Source organism: Salvia splendens, chromosome 10 (genome assembly GCF_004379255.2).
Source record: "Salvia splendens isolate huo1 chromosome 10, SspV2, whole genome shotgun sequence".
In the NCBI taxonomy this organism is placed as follows: Eukaryota; Viridiplantae; Streptophyta; class Magnoliopsida; order Lamiales; family Lamiaceae; genus Salvia; species Salvia splendens.
The window spans coordinates 5,004,900-5,021,286 of record NC_056041.1 but is presented as its reverse complement, the minus strand read 5'-3'; the positions used below and the strand labels follow the sequence as shown (position 1 = coordinate 5,021,286).

The 16,387-nt window shown below is 38.2% G+C and overlaps 5 protein-coding genes across 12 annotated transcripts; 3 read left to right on the top strand and 2 right to left on the bottom strand.

The window, feature by feature from the left end:
• The first annotated feature begins 384 nt into the window (after window positions 1-384).
• On the top strand, window positions 385-4,416 carry LOC121751621 (shewanella-like protein phosphatase 1). Of its 2 annotated transcripts, none has more exons than XM_042146406.1 (10): window positions 385-764; window positions 1,319-1,419; window positions 1,559-1,672; window positions 1,853-2,065; window positions 2,259-2,391; window positions 2,466-2,632; window positions 2,908-2,996; window positions 3,546-3,615; window positions 3,971-4,068; window positions 4,154-4,416. In XM_042146406.1, the coding sequence occupies exons 1-9, from the start codon at window positions 578-580 to the stop codon at window positions 4,055-4,057; spliced, it is 1,161 nt and encodes a 386-aa protein (XP_042002340.1). In that variant the 5' UTR covers window positions 385-577; the 3' UTR covers window positions 4,058-4,068; window positions 4,154-4,416. The 2 variants fall into 2 exon arrangements, with proteins under 2 accessions (XP_042002340.1, XP_042002338.1); XM_042146404.1 differs by having other exon boundaries at window positions 390-764; window positions 2,256-2,391.
• A 771-nt stretch (window positions 4,417-5,187) lies between these two features.
• LOC121751622 (probable protein phosphatase 2C 26) lies at window positions 5,188-7,176 on the top strand. 3 transcript variants are annotated; one of them, XR_006040133.1, is made up of 10 exons: window positions 5,188-5,409; window positions 5,502-5,559; window positions 5,626-5,705; window positions 5,785-5,866; window positions 5,961-6,031; window positions 6,122-6,201; window positions 6,281-6,378; window positions 6,471-6,594; window positions 6,677-6,754; window positions 6,829-6,899. XR_006040133.1 is itself a non-coding variant. In XM_042146407.1 (10 exons), the coding sequence occupies exons 1-10, from the start codon at window positions 5,204-5,206 to the stop codon at window positions 6,940-6,942; spliced, it is 996 nt and encodes a 331-aa protein (XP_042002341.1). In that variant the 5' UTR covers window positions 5,194-5,203; the 3' UTR covers window positions 6,943-7,176. The 3 variants fall into 3 exon arrangements, 2 of the variants coding, with proteins under 2 accessions (XP_042002342.1, XP_042002341.1); XM_042146407.1 differs by having other exon boundaries at window positions 5,194-5,409; window positions 6,672-6,754; window positions 6,829-7,176; XM_042146408.1 differs by lacking the exon at window positions 6,829-6,899 and having other exon boundaries at window positions 6,661-6,749.
• On the bottom strand, window positions 7,136-9,926 carry LOC121751623 (mitoferrin-like). The gene is made up of 2 exons (XM_042146409.1): window positions 8,889-9,926; window positions 7,136-7,708 (listed from the first exon to the last, which is right to left on the bottom strand). The coding sequence occupies exons 1-2, from the start codon at window positions 9,666-9,668 to the stop codon at window positions 7,493-7,495; spliced, it is 996 nt and encodes a 331-aa protein (XP_042002343.1). The 5' UTR covers window positions 9,669-9,926; the 3' UTR covers window positions 7,136-7,492.
• Window positions 9,927-10,360: 434 nt separating this feature from the next.
• On the top strand, window positions 10,361-13,023 carry LOC121752398 (protein FLC EXPRESSOR-like). 5 transcript variants are annotated; one of them, XR_006040305.1, is made up of 5 exons: window positions 10,361-10,921; window positions 11,245-11,420; window positions 11,535-11,666; window positions 11,761-11,829; window positions 12,573-13,023. XR_006040305.1 is itself a non-coding variant. In XM_042147448.1 (4 exons), exons 1-3 carry the CDS (start codon window positions 10,443-10,445, stop codon window positions 11,639-11,641), a joined length of 762 nt encoding a protein of 253 aa, XP_042003382.1. In that variant the 5' UTR covers window positions 10,361-10,442; the 3' UTR covers window positions 11,642-11,666; window positions 12,573-13,023. The 5 variants fall into 5 exon arrangements, 3 of the variants coding, with proteins under 3 accessions (XP_042003382.1, XP_042003381.1, XP_042003380.1); XR_006040304.1 differs by having other exon boundaries at window positions 11,535-11,829; XM_042147448.1 differs by lacking the exon at window positions 11,761-11,829.
• Window positions 13,024-13,665: 642 nt separating this feature from the next.
• On the bottom strand, window positions 13,666-16,145 carry LOC121753181 (ferritin-3, chloroplastic-like). The gene is made up of 8 exons (XM_042148383.1): window positions 15,866-16,145; window positions 15,400-15,483; window positions 15,250-15,310; window positions 15,074-15,161; window positions 14,650-14,711; window positions 14,446-14,511; window positions 14,303-14,366; window positions 13,666-13,873 (listed from the first exon to the last, which is right to left on the bottom strand). The coding sequence occupies exons 1-8, from the start codon at window positions 16,141-16,143 to the stop codon at window positions 13,824-13,826; spliced, it is 753 nt and encodes a 250-aa protein (XP_042004317.1). The 5' UTR covers window positions 16,144-16,145; the 3' UTR covers window positions 13,666-13,823.
• Window positions 16,146-16,387: the final 242 nt, after the last annotated feature.

Below are 16,387 nucleotides of genomic sequence, written 5' to 3'. Positions count from 1 at the left end.
ATAGTAAAGAATATCACTATTTCATATAGTACATTTCTACGTCCAAGGAACAAGCTCATGGCGCATTCCATGAAATCTGATCGAAGATGTTTGCCACATACAAATTTCAGCATAAAATAAATTTATTTTATCTTGTATAATAATGTAATTTAAAGTATTTTAAATGATTTAAATATAAATAATAGTAAAACTTTACTGTTATTAATCCCGTCTCCTCAAAAAAACTAAGATAAAATAAGTTCGTTAGTATAAAAGAAATGGATATATTGTGATCCAATTAGCATTCAACCTAATGTTAACTAGTTAAAATATATAAGCACACCTAAAATAATCTGAGGTTCCTCTTTGGGAATTCCGAACTACGAGAAATTGGCCAAGAAATCTAAATCTTTAATCTTTGCAACCAAATTTCAATCTGTATTCGTATTGAGTGGTATCGATGAATAGTAGATACAAAATTTGTGGTGGAAAAATGGAAACTTGGTGGCAAAACGAGTGGACTCCTCACTTTCAACTGTCACACCCACAAACATATCCACAAACGCCAACAAGTATTCGCAAATCTATGGAGTTTTGAATGGCTTCCGTTGCTCTCGGCTGCTTCCTGCCTCCGCAAACGCTTCGGCGCAAGCCCATACTTTGTTGTGCTTCTACTGCTTCAACTCCACACAGTCTCAGCCAAACCATAGCCACCTTAAAGCCTATCGTCGTCGATGGTGATCCGCCCACTTTCGTCTCCGCTCCCGGTCGCCGAATAGTTGCGGGTATGGCGGCTTGTTTGATTTCTTGCATTTTTGCAATCACTTTGCTGGCGTTAGTAAATTGGGTATAATTTCTGAATTTTTGTTTCTGATAATTGAGTTTAGTCTTCCAATTGATTTGTGTTTGTGGCAGAAAATTGGGATTATGATGTTTACAAGGAACTAACTGCCAAAGTTAATCACAGTTCAAAATTTGGAATCATCAAATAGTTGTCTTTGAGCTCCAGTTGTGCTCAGAGACTTTAAGCTCAAGTTGAGCCTTGAAGTGGTGTGAGTCAGATTCTGGCATGTATGTAGAGATGAAGTATTCTTTTTTTGAAGGCAGTTTGTTTGATGGCCCTAGTTTGAATATCTTCCATACAATAATAGATCACACCAAAGTGATGGGGGTTGTTAAGCTATCCATATTATTGCAATTGTGACTAGCATCAATCAATTATTTATTTCTCATTTGGAACACAAACTGTGCTGGATTATAACATTTCGTGCTAAACAAAAAGGTCATTATTGATCTAATATTTCTGTTTTCTTCCGCTCTTTACTGTGTGGTCAAGCAGTCGGGGACTTGCATGGAGATCTTGATAAAGCTAAGCATGCTCTTCAGATGGCTGGTGTCTTGAGTTCTGATGGGCAAAACTTATGGGTTGGTGGACAAACGGTATGCATATATTTGGTACTCTTAAAGCTTATAAAAATCTGTTTTAGGAGCAACTCATGCAACTATTTTTCAGTATGTATACAGCACTCCATAAGTCTGTTGCCTCTTCAGGATTTTTGACATTAGTATTCGTGAGCAGGTATTAGTTCAGGTTGGAGATATACTTGATAGGGGCGAAGATGAAATTGCAATATTGTCCTTACTAAAGTCACTAGATATCCAGGCAAAAGCTAATGGGGGTGCAGTTTTCCAGGTATATCCTGTGCTACCTACATGTATGTTTAATCTCGATTTTCATCAATAGTTGTAAATACAACGAGCAGGGTCAATTACATCAACCTTGTTATTCTAGTATTTTTATTTTCCTTTGTCCTTTCTAACACACGAATTAAAATAAAATCATGAGTGATACAATTTTGTTTTCTTCTTATAGGTTAATGGAAATCATGAAACCATGAATGTGGAAGGTGATTTTAGATATGTGGATTCAGGGGGATTCGATGAGTGTGCCGCCTTCCTGGAATATTTGGAAATTTGCGACCATAACTGGGAAGAAGCGTTTGTTGGTTGGTCCAGTGTATCAAAGAGATGGAGGGAAGAGCGTGATGTGCCAAAGAATCATTGGGGTCCCTGGAATTTGGTAAAGGTAATTTATGTATTGTGATTGTACTGTTGAATGTATTGAATTTGAGAAATTTTAACATGCCAAAATGATTCTAGTAACTTGGCTGTTGATGACTATGACTATAATGATTTCAAAATTGATTATTGTTAGAATCGTTAGGTCACTGCATCCTGATATTATTTCTAACCCTATCATCTGATTATTAGGACAGCAGCAGAAAGGAGTCATTGCAAGATCATATCTCCTAAGACCAGGTGGCCCGTTGGCATTTGAATTGGCGCACCATGCTGTTGTTCTGAAAGTCAATGACTGGGTATTCTGTCATGGCGGCCTTCTTCCTCATCATGGTAATTACTATAAACATAATCTCTGCAACTTGTAGAGTTATTTTACCAGCTTTCCTCATTCTGTTTTGCTGCAGTTGAATATGGCATAGAGAGAATGAATAGAGAAGTATCATACTGGATGAAAGACCTTGGCATGGATGATCATCCTCCATTTATTGCCACCAGAGGCTATGATAGTGTAGTGTGGAGTCGTTTGTACTCTAGAGACACGTCAGATCTGGAAGATTATCAGATCAATCAGGTTGGTCGTACTGTTTATCTATTTGATAGGGTCGCAAAATTTTTATGGTGTGGTGGGTGGACCTGGTGGTACTATTTTAGTCAAATATGGAAGCTCTAGGCTTCATTTTATACATGGCATCCTTTACATTTTCTGATCATGTATTTTAATTATTTGAATGATAAGAGTCCCAGTATACTGCACACTCAGTTAACTGATTGCTTGCAAATTAGTTTATTGTTGTGAACAAGTACACCTTGGAAGCAGCTAAGAGTACTTAATTTATCTCTTGCCAGATCCAATATATTCTTCGTGATACGCTTCAAGCAGTAGGTGCCAAAGGAATGGTGGTGGGACATACGCCACAAAGTACAGGAGTAAACTGGTAAGGATACTTGAACTTTGTTTTATTTTACAGTTTTACTTATGATTACTAAACGTTTATCCCTTTAAATATTGATTGGATGAATTTGGTGCACCAGATACACCATTGTCTTAAACTACCCGCTTCATTCCTGCGCTCTTGACCATATCTTCTATACCGTCTCCATATAACCATCATAACTATCTGTTTAAATATAACCTTAGAAAAATAGTGTCTGTGTGCCGCAACCTTTGAATGTCAATGAAGTTATCATCAGCCTTAAGTGTTCGATGTAACACTATCGTTAAAGCTCTGAGATGCTGTTTATTACTACAACATGAGCAAATACATACGCCTCATGGTTATTAGTTGTAAAAGTCATTGTTGGATGCATACATGTGTATATCATTAAAGATTTAGCCATCTTGTTGAAAATCTATGCATCTCATGTTTGTAGTAGAAGAGAAGAATGTGTGCGATAGGGTTTTATATGAAATCATAGTACTGTTATTAATGTGCCTGTGTTGAGACTGATTGTATAGAAATTGAACGAGTTTGGTCATCCTGCAGTGAATTCAACTGCAGCATTTGGCGAGTTGACGTGGGGATGTCAAGTGGGGTCCTTGACTCAAGACCTGAGGTAAATCTTAATAGGACTGTACTAACAATAAGATGGATAGTAATTCGAACATCTCAGTATATGTTTTGAATTTTGGTTGAGCTTATAAGCTCTAAGAAATATTTGCAAAATGAGAGCATATAATCGCAATCTAAATAAGAAAAATAGTAGCTGAAACCCCATCAGCCATGCAAGTTTGGGTCATTTTTGTGTTACATTTTCTGTGGGTGTTGTCAATTCTTTTTCTGACACAATAACTAGTGTAGTTATTGTGTGAGAGAGATATTTCTGAACTCTGTTGTATTAATATGTTTCAAGCTTTGTGAATAATAGATGTATTGGGAATAGCTGATGAGATCTGATTTATTTTGAGCAGGTTTTAGAAATAAGAGAAGGTAAAGCAAGGCCAATCACGAGCAGACGAGATAGATATAATGAGCTCCAAGTAGGTGATTATACGTAGGAGGCATCTAGGTGATAACCTATACTATATCCCAATCATGCTTTTAATCCCTATCTCCATACAAACTTATGAACAACTGCCTACTTTTTTATCCAGATATCTTATGTCACCTTCATCTGATGGTATTTGTTCTGCTCTCCCTTCACTTTTCGCTTTCAAGTCCGCCCCTGACGATCTCCAGAGTCGGATGCATAGAACATATACTGGTCAGAGCTATCATTTAAGGCATTGTCTTGTGCACCTTATATACACAGACAGCTATATACATATATGTACCGTAAATATAGTGGCATTGAGAAGCTTCACACTGTATATAAAGACTTGATTAACTCCCTAGAAATGGCTTCCACTATTTGTAATGGAGGTTCCCATAATTATATACTCTCTCCGTCCCATAGTAGATGTCATACTTGGGAGATCACACGAGATTTTAGGAGATGTTATTTTTGTGTATTAAGTGGTGAGAGAAAATATAATTTTATAATTGATGTGAGAAGGAACTTTTTTCAAAAGATGAAATGTGATATTTTTTGTGGGATAATCTAAAAAGGAAATTGTGACATCTACTATGGGACGGAGGGAGTACTACTTACTATTACGTGTAGAATTTACTTCAGCTTTGGCCGAGTGTTGTTATCTACATGGAATTACTTTTAAAACGGTCTCTAAGTTTAATCAATATATATGGCTCGAATCAGATGGCTTTAAAAATACACAATTCAAAACATTGGGACGATTGAATTTGAAAATTCAATCGAACAAGTCATCCCCCTCGAACCATGTCAAATGGCTGAGGTTCCCTTAATTATAATGATTTTTTGTTATACTACAAATACAAAAAGGCCGGTTTGATCGTAAATTGTCCAGCAATTCAACCAATTGTATTTATTTTTTAAAAATAAACGTAGTATTAATACCAGCAATAACTTTGATGATATGGGTTGCATTAAGCTTCAACTTTGAAAGGTGAACGAAAAAAATAGATTTTTATGTTTAAGATATTTTGACAAAAAATTTTTTGACTTATTTATAAACTCTTTATGTTGGGGAGTATAATTTGTTACTAAGCTTAAAGATCATTTAAATCTTTAATCTTTTCTGATTGTTGCTTAGATTTCAATTTTAACTCTGTTTTGACGTGGACGAATGAGGAGCGTGAAGTCCTCTGAAGAGAAACTAATACTAGTTAATTTCATTAGTTTGTGGAGAGAAAGAGAGATGGCAATTCCAGCAGCTTTGAGGCCTTTCAGCACTGTCGTTTACTCGGCAAACAGACTCACTCCATCAATCTCCTCTATTCACAGACCCAAGACTCTTCTTTGCAGCAGCGCATCTCTCTCCAATCTTGTTGGGTAAACCATTTCTTCCATGATCCCATTTCAAAATCTCGTCTTCTCTGTGACTGAACCCCCATTTTTTTTTTCTTATGAGAAATATTATGTAGCTCAGAAGCAGGCGTGTGCTTGAGTGTTGGAACCCACCTCATTCCCCATCCCGACAAGGTACCATTTTTTTTCTCTGTTCACTCTGCTCGCTACCAAGATTGCCTTTTTATTTAATTCTTGCAGGTTGAGAAAGGCGGAGAGGACGCCTTCTTTGTCAGCAACCACCGCGGCGGAGTCATTGCCGTTGCCGACGGCGTTTCTGGGTAACTGGGCTTTGGCTTTTCTTTAATCTCAACAACTTATGTTAGTACTTAATAAATAGTGTGTGTTTGATCTTGGCAGTTGGGCTGAAAAAGATGTGAATCCAGCTCTTTTCTCTCGTGAGTTGATGGCTCATGCTTCTAGCTTAGTGGAAGATGAAGAGGTCTTGATTTCTTGTTTATAATTTACATTTTCTTGTGTTTTTACTTTTTCTAGTTTGTGAGTGATGGAAAAAACATGAAATGCTCTGTTTTTAGGTTAACTATGAGCCAAGAAGTTTGATTAGGAAAGCACATGCTGCTACCACTTCCATTGGCTCTGCCACCACGTAGGTTCCTTTGCTTCATATTTAGTGTTAATGGTTGTTTATGGCCATAAATTTTGACAACTACTTTGCGTTTTCACATGCCTCTGTTAGAGTTGTTGCTATGCTTGAAAGGAATGGGATATTGAAGATGGCGAATGTAGGGGATTGCGGTGTGAGAATCATACGGAGAGGTGATGCAGTTGGGATGTATTTTCTTGTTTCTCATTTCAGATTGTGTGTGTGATTGATCTTAACATATGGTTATAATAGGTCAAATAGTATTTTCTACATCTCCACAAGAACACTATTTCGACTGCCCATTTCAGCTGAGTTCGGAGGCTGCTGGTCAGACATTCCTAGATGCAACGGTGCTAAATTGTTCAGTTCCAGTTGAATACAGCATAATTCCATCCATTTTAGATGGTGAAGCCATTGTTTGTGTTGTGGTGGAAAAATGCAGGTGATGACTGTGGAGCTGATGGAAGAGGACACGGTTGTGATGGGGTCGGATGGGCTATTCGACAATGTTTATGACACAGAAATTCTTGCAGTTGTGGACTCATGTGATAATGTTGCTGATGCTGGTATGCTCTGTTTCTAGTCCAGACTTGTTAATTTTGGTTCTTTCATACTCTTCTCACTGGGTGTAGTCGGTATGTAGCAAAGGCATTGGCTAATCTTGCTCATAGCCATTCCAAGGATTCAAGCTTTGACTCCCCTTATTCCCAAGAGGCTCGAGCCCGGGTGAGTTCTTCACTTCCCCACTTGATTCCATTTGGCCTATGTTCTTGATAAGAATATGTGATGCTTTTGTGCAGGGTTTTGATGTCCCTTGGTGGAAGAAATTCATGGGGATGAAGTTAACAGGTGGGAAGCTTGATGATATCACTGTGATCATTGGGCAGGTGGAGAGCTCATTGAGCTCATTATGAGAGAGAGCACTTGCATTAACCTTGTTTCATTGGACTGATGCATGTCTACAGAAATTCTTGGTGTTGATTGCTTGTTAGGGGAAAATATATATATTATATATACATGATGATTTCATTTGGAAGAAACTAAAAAACCCAGAACTGCAAGAACAAAAATCAATGCAAAAGAGCAACATCCAATTTCAACGTGTAGTGACAAATAACAACGCAATAAAGATCCATTTTTGTGACCTATATCAAAATTTTCTGGTGCAATTAGAGTACATGGGTATATCATAAGCTCCACAAGGCCCTGTTATTCGTAAGTACAGGGCAGTGTGACAATCAACAAAATAAATAATGGGGTAAAATGATCCTACTTTCACCAGATTATTGGAACGGATAACAACTTCTATATTAAATATGAGTAAAATGCTCCGGTATGAGGGCTTGTCTCCTCGCTTCTGTATAAACCAAATCACTGACATAAGGTGCTTACCCAACTATCTTGCTTGAGCATGCTCGTATGCTTCTGATACAACAAACTGAAAAGCTGCACAGCCTCTGCTTTCTAAGTCACATTGTTAATGTTGTTGCCATTGTTTGAATCTTGGAAGAAGGATTTTGCTGCTTCATACGTAGACCAGCAGATTGCAGCAGCTGGAGCATGGAAGAGCATTCTGGGCATCCATCCTCTCATAAGACCTCTGTATCCATCTTTCTTGATTATTGTTCGAAAAACATCCCCGATTGAACCACTAGCAAATCTATCACATCCACAGACACCCTGTATCACCCCAGTTGATTAATCTGTAGCTTAAAGAGTCGCACACAGAGATTCCTTACACTAACAAAACTAATTAACACCATCACCTTTCAGTTCTTACAAATATCAAAGCTTTTATAGGTTTGTAATAGTATGAAGTTTAACCAGAAAGATTGTGAATACGTAAAGAGGGGAGTGTTCATATCCATAACTAAAATTATGTCAAATATCAAAACAAATCACAGTCATTGGATCTTGTGATGTAACCGTTAGATTAATGTCACATGTCAATCTAATAATGTAGATTGTGTAGTCTAATAATGTAACACGTTTTAGTCTAATAATGTAAATTGTGTAGTCTTATAATGTAGCTCGGCTAATAATTTACCGCTTTTAGTGTAATAATGTAGCTCAGATATTATTATCACAACCATCCAATCTAAGGATCCAATAGCTTAAATTTGCTTTGATTTTTTACAGGATTTCACTTATGGACCATAGTGCACCCCTACGTAAAGAACAAACAAGATAATGATAAATGAGACAGGATATGTTGAAGCAACGTCGATTTAAACAAGAAAGATAAGGAGAAACAAATAAAGACAGCAACTTTCTGTAGTGATGAACACAACAGATTAGGCAATAGGCACGTATGCCCTTGAAAAACACCACTCAAATGGACAGATCGTGAATACGTAAAGAACAAACAAGATAATGATAAATGAGACAAGATATGTTGAAGCAATGTCATTTAAACAAGAAAGATAAGGAAAAACAAATAAAGATAACAACTTTCTTTAGTGATTAAAACAACAGATTAGGCAATAAGCACATATCCCCTTCCAAAACACCACTCAAATGGACAGAGCAATGGTCACAAGCATCTCCTAAATGCTCACTAACACCACCCTTCAATACCATATTTCACCCACACTATATCCAAGTAGCCCTTCTCCCCCCCACAAACCTCTTCCCTCCATCCAACATATCCCACAAGAAGGCAATGAATAGTCCTACCTACCCACCCACCCAAGACTGAACAATTAAATTTCTATGTAAACCCAAGTCCTTGACTGTGAACCAGTCACCATTATAGATCATACTCTATACATCAATCTTTGAACTTTTACATGTTTAAGTTACAACAAAAGGAGCTCATTTGCATAAGAAAACAAATAGTAAAACACTAAAACTCAAGTACCTGGCACTGCAATTGAGTCTTGACAACATCAAGGGGAGTGGTCAAGGCGGCAGCCATTGCCCCAGCTGCCGCGCCAGCTGTAGCATGGACCACCAATGTCTCCTCACTTAAACTCTCCGGCGAATGTGAGACCTCCGTCAAACCCCTTTTCGCGGCCTCATACGCCGCGAAATGCACCGCCGTGAAAGGCGCATTCATCAGCACCGTAGTCCTGTAAGAGGCATAAAAGGCCCCAAACCCATCCTGCCTCATCACTCTCGTGACGCAATCCAAAACCCCCTTGTACGGACTGCTGCCTAGCTGCAGCCTCTGCTTCACCATATCCATCGGCGTGAGCACCGCGTCGCTGGCGACGGTGGCGCAGATGCCCGCGGCCGCGTGCGCCGCGTGGTTGTCCGGATCGCCGCCGGAGAAGCTCTTCTTGCATATCTCGTAGACGGAGAAGTAGGCCGCGTGCGCGGGCCCCGCGCCGAGGGCCATGGCGCCGATCCCGCGGTAGAGGCCTCTGGCGCCGTCGGCCTTCAGAATCGACTGCACCGCTTGCTTGACGCTGGCGGACCGGATGGGGCAGGAGCCTAGGGCTTGCATTTGGGTTTTGATGGTGTCGACGGGGAACATCGCCATATGCTCCACCATGCCGGCGACGGAGCCGGCGATCATGAACTGCCAGAATCGGAGGCCGTCGTGCTCCACGGCGGCGATTGCCGGGCTATAATCGGGCTGCGGTGGCAATGGGATCAGCTCTGCTTGCTGGAATTTCGGAGAGGCGTCTGTGGCCATGGAGGGAGGGGGATTGGAGAGCGGAATTAGGGTTCAATAATTGTTCAATCCCTGAAATTGGAAACGGAAAGTTCAAAACTAGGGTTCCAACTTCCAATTTATGGTAGTGATTTGTACAATCGAAGTAATCTAGATATTGATGAATATCAAAATTCAATCCTTATTGCAAATCAGCAATTGGGTGCTGGAAAATTCGCCGCACTGATATTGTCCTTTTCTCTCCAAAGACGTGATTTTTAGCTGTCACAACTTTCACGTTTCAACACCTTCGAAAGAGTGAAAAATAATGTATATTTATTTATTAAACACACTGATTAATCTTTTTATAATCAGAAAACCGATTTTTATTTAAATTAGCTCAAGATAGTAGAACATCTACAATTACAATATTGGATTATTGCATAAGAATTAAGCCTGTTTTGTAATATATGAAATATTTTTATATAAATAATTGAACAAAATTTGAATGTGATAAATCCTTTCAGCATTTTAGGATTATCTCTATTACCAATGTAAGTACATACCGATAAGATAATTTGTTTTTAATATTACAGTATATTTTCCTTGTATAAAAGATATCAGTGTAAAATAATAAAATGTGATGTACGAATCCGATATAAAATGCAAAGAATGATAAATTCGTACTCCCTAAATACAACTAGTACTAGTAAAAAAAATCAAAGAGAGTGCAAATAAGTAAGGAAAAAACAATCTTACAAACAATTTATTTTCTGTGGTAGAAAAGAAACGACTCATCCCAGTGTTTATCACAGCATGGCGGGACGAAATCACCACCGCCCCGTGGACAATATCACCACCGACCTCCTCCACCATCGCCGCCTCACTCCGACTGACATCCGTCTAATTGAGGACCGCATCGCCGCCCGGAGCAGGGAGATCCAAAGCCTCCTTCTCGACAATCATCGCCTTGCTGCCTCCCACGTAGCGCTCAAGCAGGATGTCGCCGCCGCCCGCCACGACCTCCACCGCCTCTCCGCCACCGTCAAGTCCGAGCGGGACGCTCACGTGCGAGAGGTCTATGAGCGCTCCCTCGAAATGGAGGCGGGGGCTCGCCCCGCCGAATTGAATCGGGTTAGGGCTGAAATTAAGGACCTCAGGGCTGAGCGCGATCAATTATCCGAGAAATTGAAGGAAATTCAAGACGATTTAGCGAGGTTTCATCCTGAGCAGCAGGAATTCTCTGAGCTCAAAGCTGACATTGAGGCGTTGCATAGAGAAGTTGGCAAAGGAAGGTATGCAACAATGCATCTTTGTATTTGGATTTTTCAGAAAACTGTATGTGATATCAGATGAATTTGATTTACTAACAGCCAAATAGTACGTTAAAATGTTTGAATTGTTGTTAGAATCAATTACTCATGTAAATGCATAATTGTTACTGTTGCTTTCTAATTCCATTGTGATGATTATAATTAACCACTACAGGAAAATATTGCAATTTAGAAAAATCCTTCAGCTGTATCAGTGCTTCTGATTGTAAATAATTGCTTGAAGGTCAATTTTCAGTGTTGATAATAACTCCATAATGTTTATTTTCGTTTGTAAATGTATGAAGGGCTGCAGTTGAATATGATACGAAGATGCAGTCCACTTACTGTGAGCTTAGTGAAGTAATGGAGAAGCACCTGATATCCATGGCTCGTGAGGCAGAAAATTTGCGTTCTGAACTTGCAAATGCCGAGAGGAGAGCTATGGCGGCCATTGTAGGTGCAGGCGCAGCCACCAACTCAGGTAACTCTTACAGGATTGTGCTCCTCTTCTTGCCACATGGAGCTTATTGGTTTGTTTTCGGTTGCATATTGAAAAAAAAAAACAGAATAATACTGAGACTGTTTTGCCTTTCAGGTCCTGGATACACCATTCACCAGAGTTCTCTTCAATCTGGAATTTGCGAAATTTCATTATCTGATCATCATGCTGATCCTCAAGTTTGGCTTATCTCCTATAATTAAAGTTTGAATGCAATCAAACCAAAAGGTCTCATTTTCATCCTGTTTTGCCAGTAGCATGATGGTGTAATACTACTTTATAAACTCAATATAAATAACTGCGCTTGTGTTGATATTTCCAGTGCCTGATAGCGTAATACCCATAAAGGAGTAATAAACTGGTTGGTTTATTGTGAAAGAAAAAAGAGAAGGTAGGAGAAATAAGTGGATGACGATGATGCTTTAATTGGTGAATAATACAAATTTTGTAACAAATGGTGACTAAGAAAAAAAGAAGAAATTTTAGTATACAAGATAACTTGATAGTGCGAAATTTTGAGTAGATGAATGGAACATAGCGTTGATTTCTTTGATATTAGTAGTGAAAAACTAGAAATGAAAACCACAACGGTCATAAGAACTAGCGTCTGAGAATTTCATATAAGTTATATTTATTGATTCTCATTATCAATATATATATAAAAATCTCCTGTTCTAATATTGGATTGCTTGGACTGCTTTCTGCTGCAGTTTGAAGCTTATTTATACTTGTTTCTTTTCAAAATTACACCTATTTGTGGCATTTTTTTGTCTTGGGATTAGAATTAGTATTGCATCTACAATTGCTTTCTCACCCAGGACGCTGTTTTTCTGAATCAACAAAAATGTTGTGCATGTGCCTATTTGGGAAAAGTTAAGACATAAACTCTGGCCTTTTCGTGAATATCAGCATTCCACTTTTTTCTCATTTTGGGCAATGATGTGCGACTTTGAAGTACATTGCATTTGTAGTTAACATGTCGAATATCACTCTAAATCTACTTAGAATAAGCTTGGTTGGTCCTCCCTGTTGCCTCGTACTACTATATTTTTGGTGTGGATGTTTTGTACTTGAATATTCTATAGTTGTTATTGGCAATTACTAATAATGCCTTTGTTTAATTTATTGAACAAGGTATGACCTAATGTGGAATGCCTCTCATTCCTCATGGTCAGTACAATATGCAAAGGTAGCAGTGTTGTATCTAAGCCACCTTGCAAATTTGGAGGGCTCAAGCGACAAATGGTCTACCTTGAAAAGGCCTCTGAAGTCGAGCATGCCGTGATTGCTCGGTGCCACCGACAAGTGCACTAAAACCAGGAAGCCAGATAAGATGATGCTACTTAAAAGAGGTCATTTTACACTCGAGACACTTGGGGTTTAGTATGGAGTAGTATTTTTTTGGGGTTTAGTACTAACCCACTAAAATATAACGATGGAGTTTATTTGTAATGTGTGTGTGAGTTGGCCAAGCGGTAGAAAGGTTAATAATGTCTGAGGCTCGGGTTTGAGTCCTCCGTGGCGCGGTCTTTAAATTTATGTTCATTTAACCATAAAAAAAATTTAAAATGGAGTTTATTTATAATGAAAATGTAAATAACATATTAAATAATTGAAATGTTCTGAAATCAAAATAAAAATGAGGTCTTTAAAATAATGTTCATTTAACCATTAAAAATGGAGTTTATTTCTAATGAAAATGTAAATAACATATGAGAAAAAGTTAAATAATTGAAAATGTTCTGAAATCAAAATAAAAATGTTAGAGTCACTTCATCGGATGCTCGTATGGGGTCGTGATTGTTGTTCCTCCTAATTCCTAAAGCCTCGAAGGAGGCACAGTTATATCCCTAACTTTGGTGTTTAATCAGGTAACATAATAAATTATTATACTAGAATATAAGAGAAAAAAATAATTTTAATAAAATGATATCGATTTGATCATTAGATGTTATCTCCACATGGGATTTTTCGGTGACCTACATTCCATAAATTTTAACAAATTAGAACCCGTTAAACAATTGAAATAAATTACAATTTTGTAAATTAAAAAAAATTTTAGGGGACTAGTCATAATTTACCTAAATTTGATGATTTAAATGATTATTTATTCTAAACAAATTATTAATTTATATTTAACATGCTTCATATATTGAGATTTTTAGAACGAGTAAAAGGGGAAGGAAAATGAAGGTACGTGAAAAAGGAAGATTCATAAGCAAGCATGTTTGTACTAGAAAAGTAGAATCAAGTGCAGCTTCATTTCATAAGAGTCTCCATCAATTTGTTAGATTGGGATAATTTCGATGCAAAAACTTGCTCAACTTTTCCATTCCTATTAAAAATTGTACTACTGCCGAAGGCTAATTAGCAAATAATTCCAAGTCAAACTGCCGCAGCGCCAGCTAGAAGCATCTGATTAAAGTCCCAAACACCTGGAAACAATTATCAAACACGATGAGTAAAAAAGTTAATAAGATTATACTGCCATGTATACATAGAGAAAAAATGTTATGCTATGATTTGATTGTAATATCTTAACGCTAAACATGAATTAAACGAGTATTGCTCACAAATAGTGGTCAATTAAGATAAGCAACTTAACATTTATCACTTACTCTCTCAATCCCTCAAGAATATGCACTCTTTTCTTTTTAGTCCGTCCCACAAGAATATGCACTTTCTAATTTTGGAAAGTCTTTTCTCGTTCTCCACTTACAATACTTTATTTACTTTTTCTCTCTACTTCTCTCTTACTTTACCAATTTTACATTAAAACTCGTCCCGACCCCAAAGTGCATATTCTTTGGGGACGGGGGAGTAATATATAATGTAAATAAAACAGGCATATCATGTTACTATACCATGGCCTGCGCCAACCCTTCTCAACTGAGCAACGTATTCTGATATCTTCTTGATGGACTCAACCTAAACGACGCAGGTATTAGACATTAACCAAATTATAAAGTTGAATTTCCTAACCATGTACTGAAAAGTATTGAGTCACCTGCTCGCCCAAAAACTCACTCTCCACGAAATCTGCAAGCTGAACGTCGTTGTTCTCATCAGCCACCTGCAGCACATTGTTTCAGAAAAAGACATCAACTTGCAGCTCCGTGGATAAATAGCACGAGCAAACACTTTGGCAAGCAGCAGCCATAGCCAAAGAGATATAGCAATTCAGATTATGAGGACAAATGAGGTGATGTACCTTGTGTAAATTCAGAAGCTTTTCATTTGTCAACTTTTCCAGAGATAGAGCGAGCTCCATTGCTGAAAATATTGAAAATGGAAGCAACTCAGAACCATCATGCGTTGTAAACTAGATGAGATATGATAGCCTCATTCCTATTAGTACGGATTTAAGACATGATAAGTATAACAGATCATTTCAGAATATACAAACAGGGAACTCTGCTTTTTGTTCTGCTCATCGTGAATATAGTAAGCTTCAGCTCAGTGACAATAACCATTTAGGCTGAAGCGTTATCATAAACTAGATTTTGATTACTGATGCAAGCAAAGCTCTAGTCATTATTGTCACGCAATTTAGGTAGATGCATAAAACGTTGATAACTAACAACCATGAATAAACTGCTTAAAACAGAACTTCAGGAAATCTGGTCTCAACCTACCATACAATGCATCTCCTTTGTCGAGGTGATCATAGTCAGAGATCGGCGTCATCATCCCCTGCAACTTAACTTTGCCACCTCTCTTATTCTGTACAAAGATGGAGAAAGTGAGATGCTTGGAATTGGACGAAAGCTGAAATGGAGTAAGCTATCTTGTAGATACACTGAAAAAGCACCTGATATTCCATAAACTTCTCTGCATGCTCCCTTTCTTCCACACTTGCTTCTTTAAAAAACCTAGCCATGGTAAAGAACTTGTGACAAATTGATGTACAAAAAGTTCACAAAGCACGTGAAAGAAACATGTCTAGATTTGAGAAAATTACTTGGCAATCCCCTTAAGAGCCACGTTGTCTCTGTCGAAGTAGGCATACATTGCGTGATACACGTAAGATACATTATATTCCACACTGCCATTCAACGAAACCGATCAGGCAAAAATTAGCTTGGTAATTGGTAATATTGTCTACTAATCGTATTCATTTTACAAAAGATTAGCATTCCCTTAACAAAGAGAAGAGTACATATAAATGATTAGCTTCGCAGATCTACTAAAATTTCAAGAGTAGTAGTAACAAAAACACTCGAAAAAATTAGTCAGATCCTCATATAAACCAAATGTAAACTGTACGATTATCTAATAGTTCTAAACATCTGGATTACAGTACTCGGCGCAGTAACAAGCACAAACATGGTGTTTATATACAGACAGCATAAAATTAGGGATATCTATACGTACGAAAAATAAAAGTGGGCGGGAAAGAGAAAAACGAAGAAAAAATCAAAATGTACTTGATCTGATCGTTGATGGCGGCTTCGCAGCGGTCAGAGTAGACATGGCGAGCAAGGGAGGCGTGTGGAACGGTGGAGATGAGAAGGAGTTCCTTCTTCACTTCCTCGAACGGCTCGAAAACCGCGCTCATAATCGCCGGATTGTTAGCTTCACTGGAGGCGTTCATGACCAGACAGCCAGCTCTCCGGCTACACAGAGTTAGATCTCCGCCTCCGCCGCCGTGGAGGAGGCGAGGAGCGAGAGGCTGAAGCAGTGAATTGGCCGCTGTGAGCAACATACTTGATTCGTGTAAATTTGTGAGTTCTGAGTTGGCTTATTCTTATTTTATTAAGGAACACATGGCTAACCGTTGGATTTGAGACACGTGGACGGCCTTGATTTGGGGATGATGAAGGGCGTGTGCCTGTCACGTGGAAATATATATACTAAAAATAGGAAACTGATTATTGGGTCTTTTTTTATGTATTTAACTAATTTAATTTCTTGATATTTAATTGATAGCATTAGCTTCTATAACTATC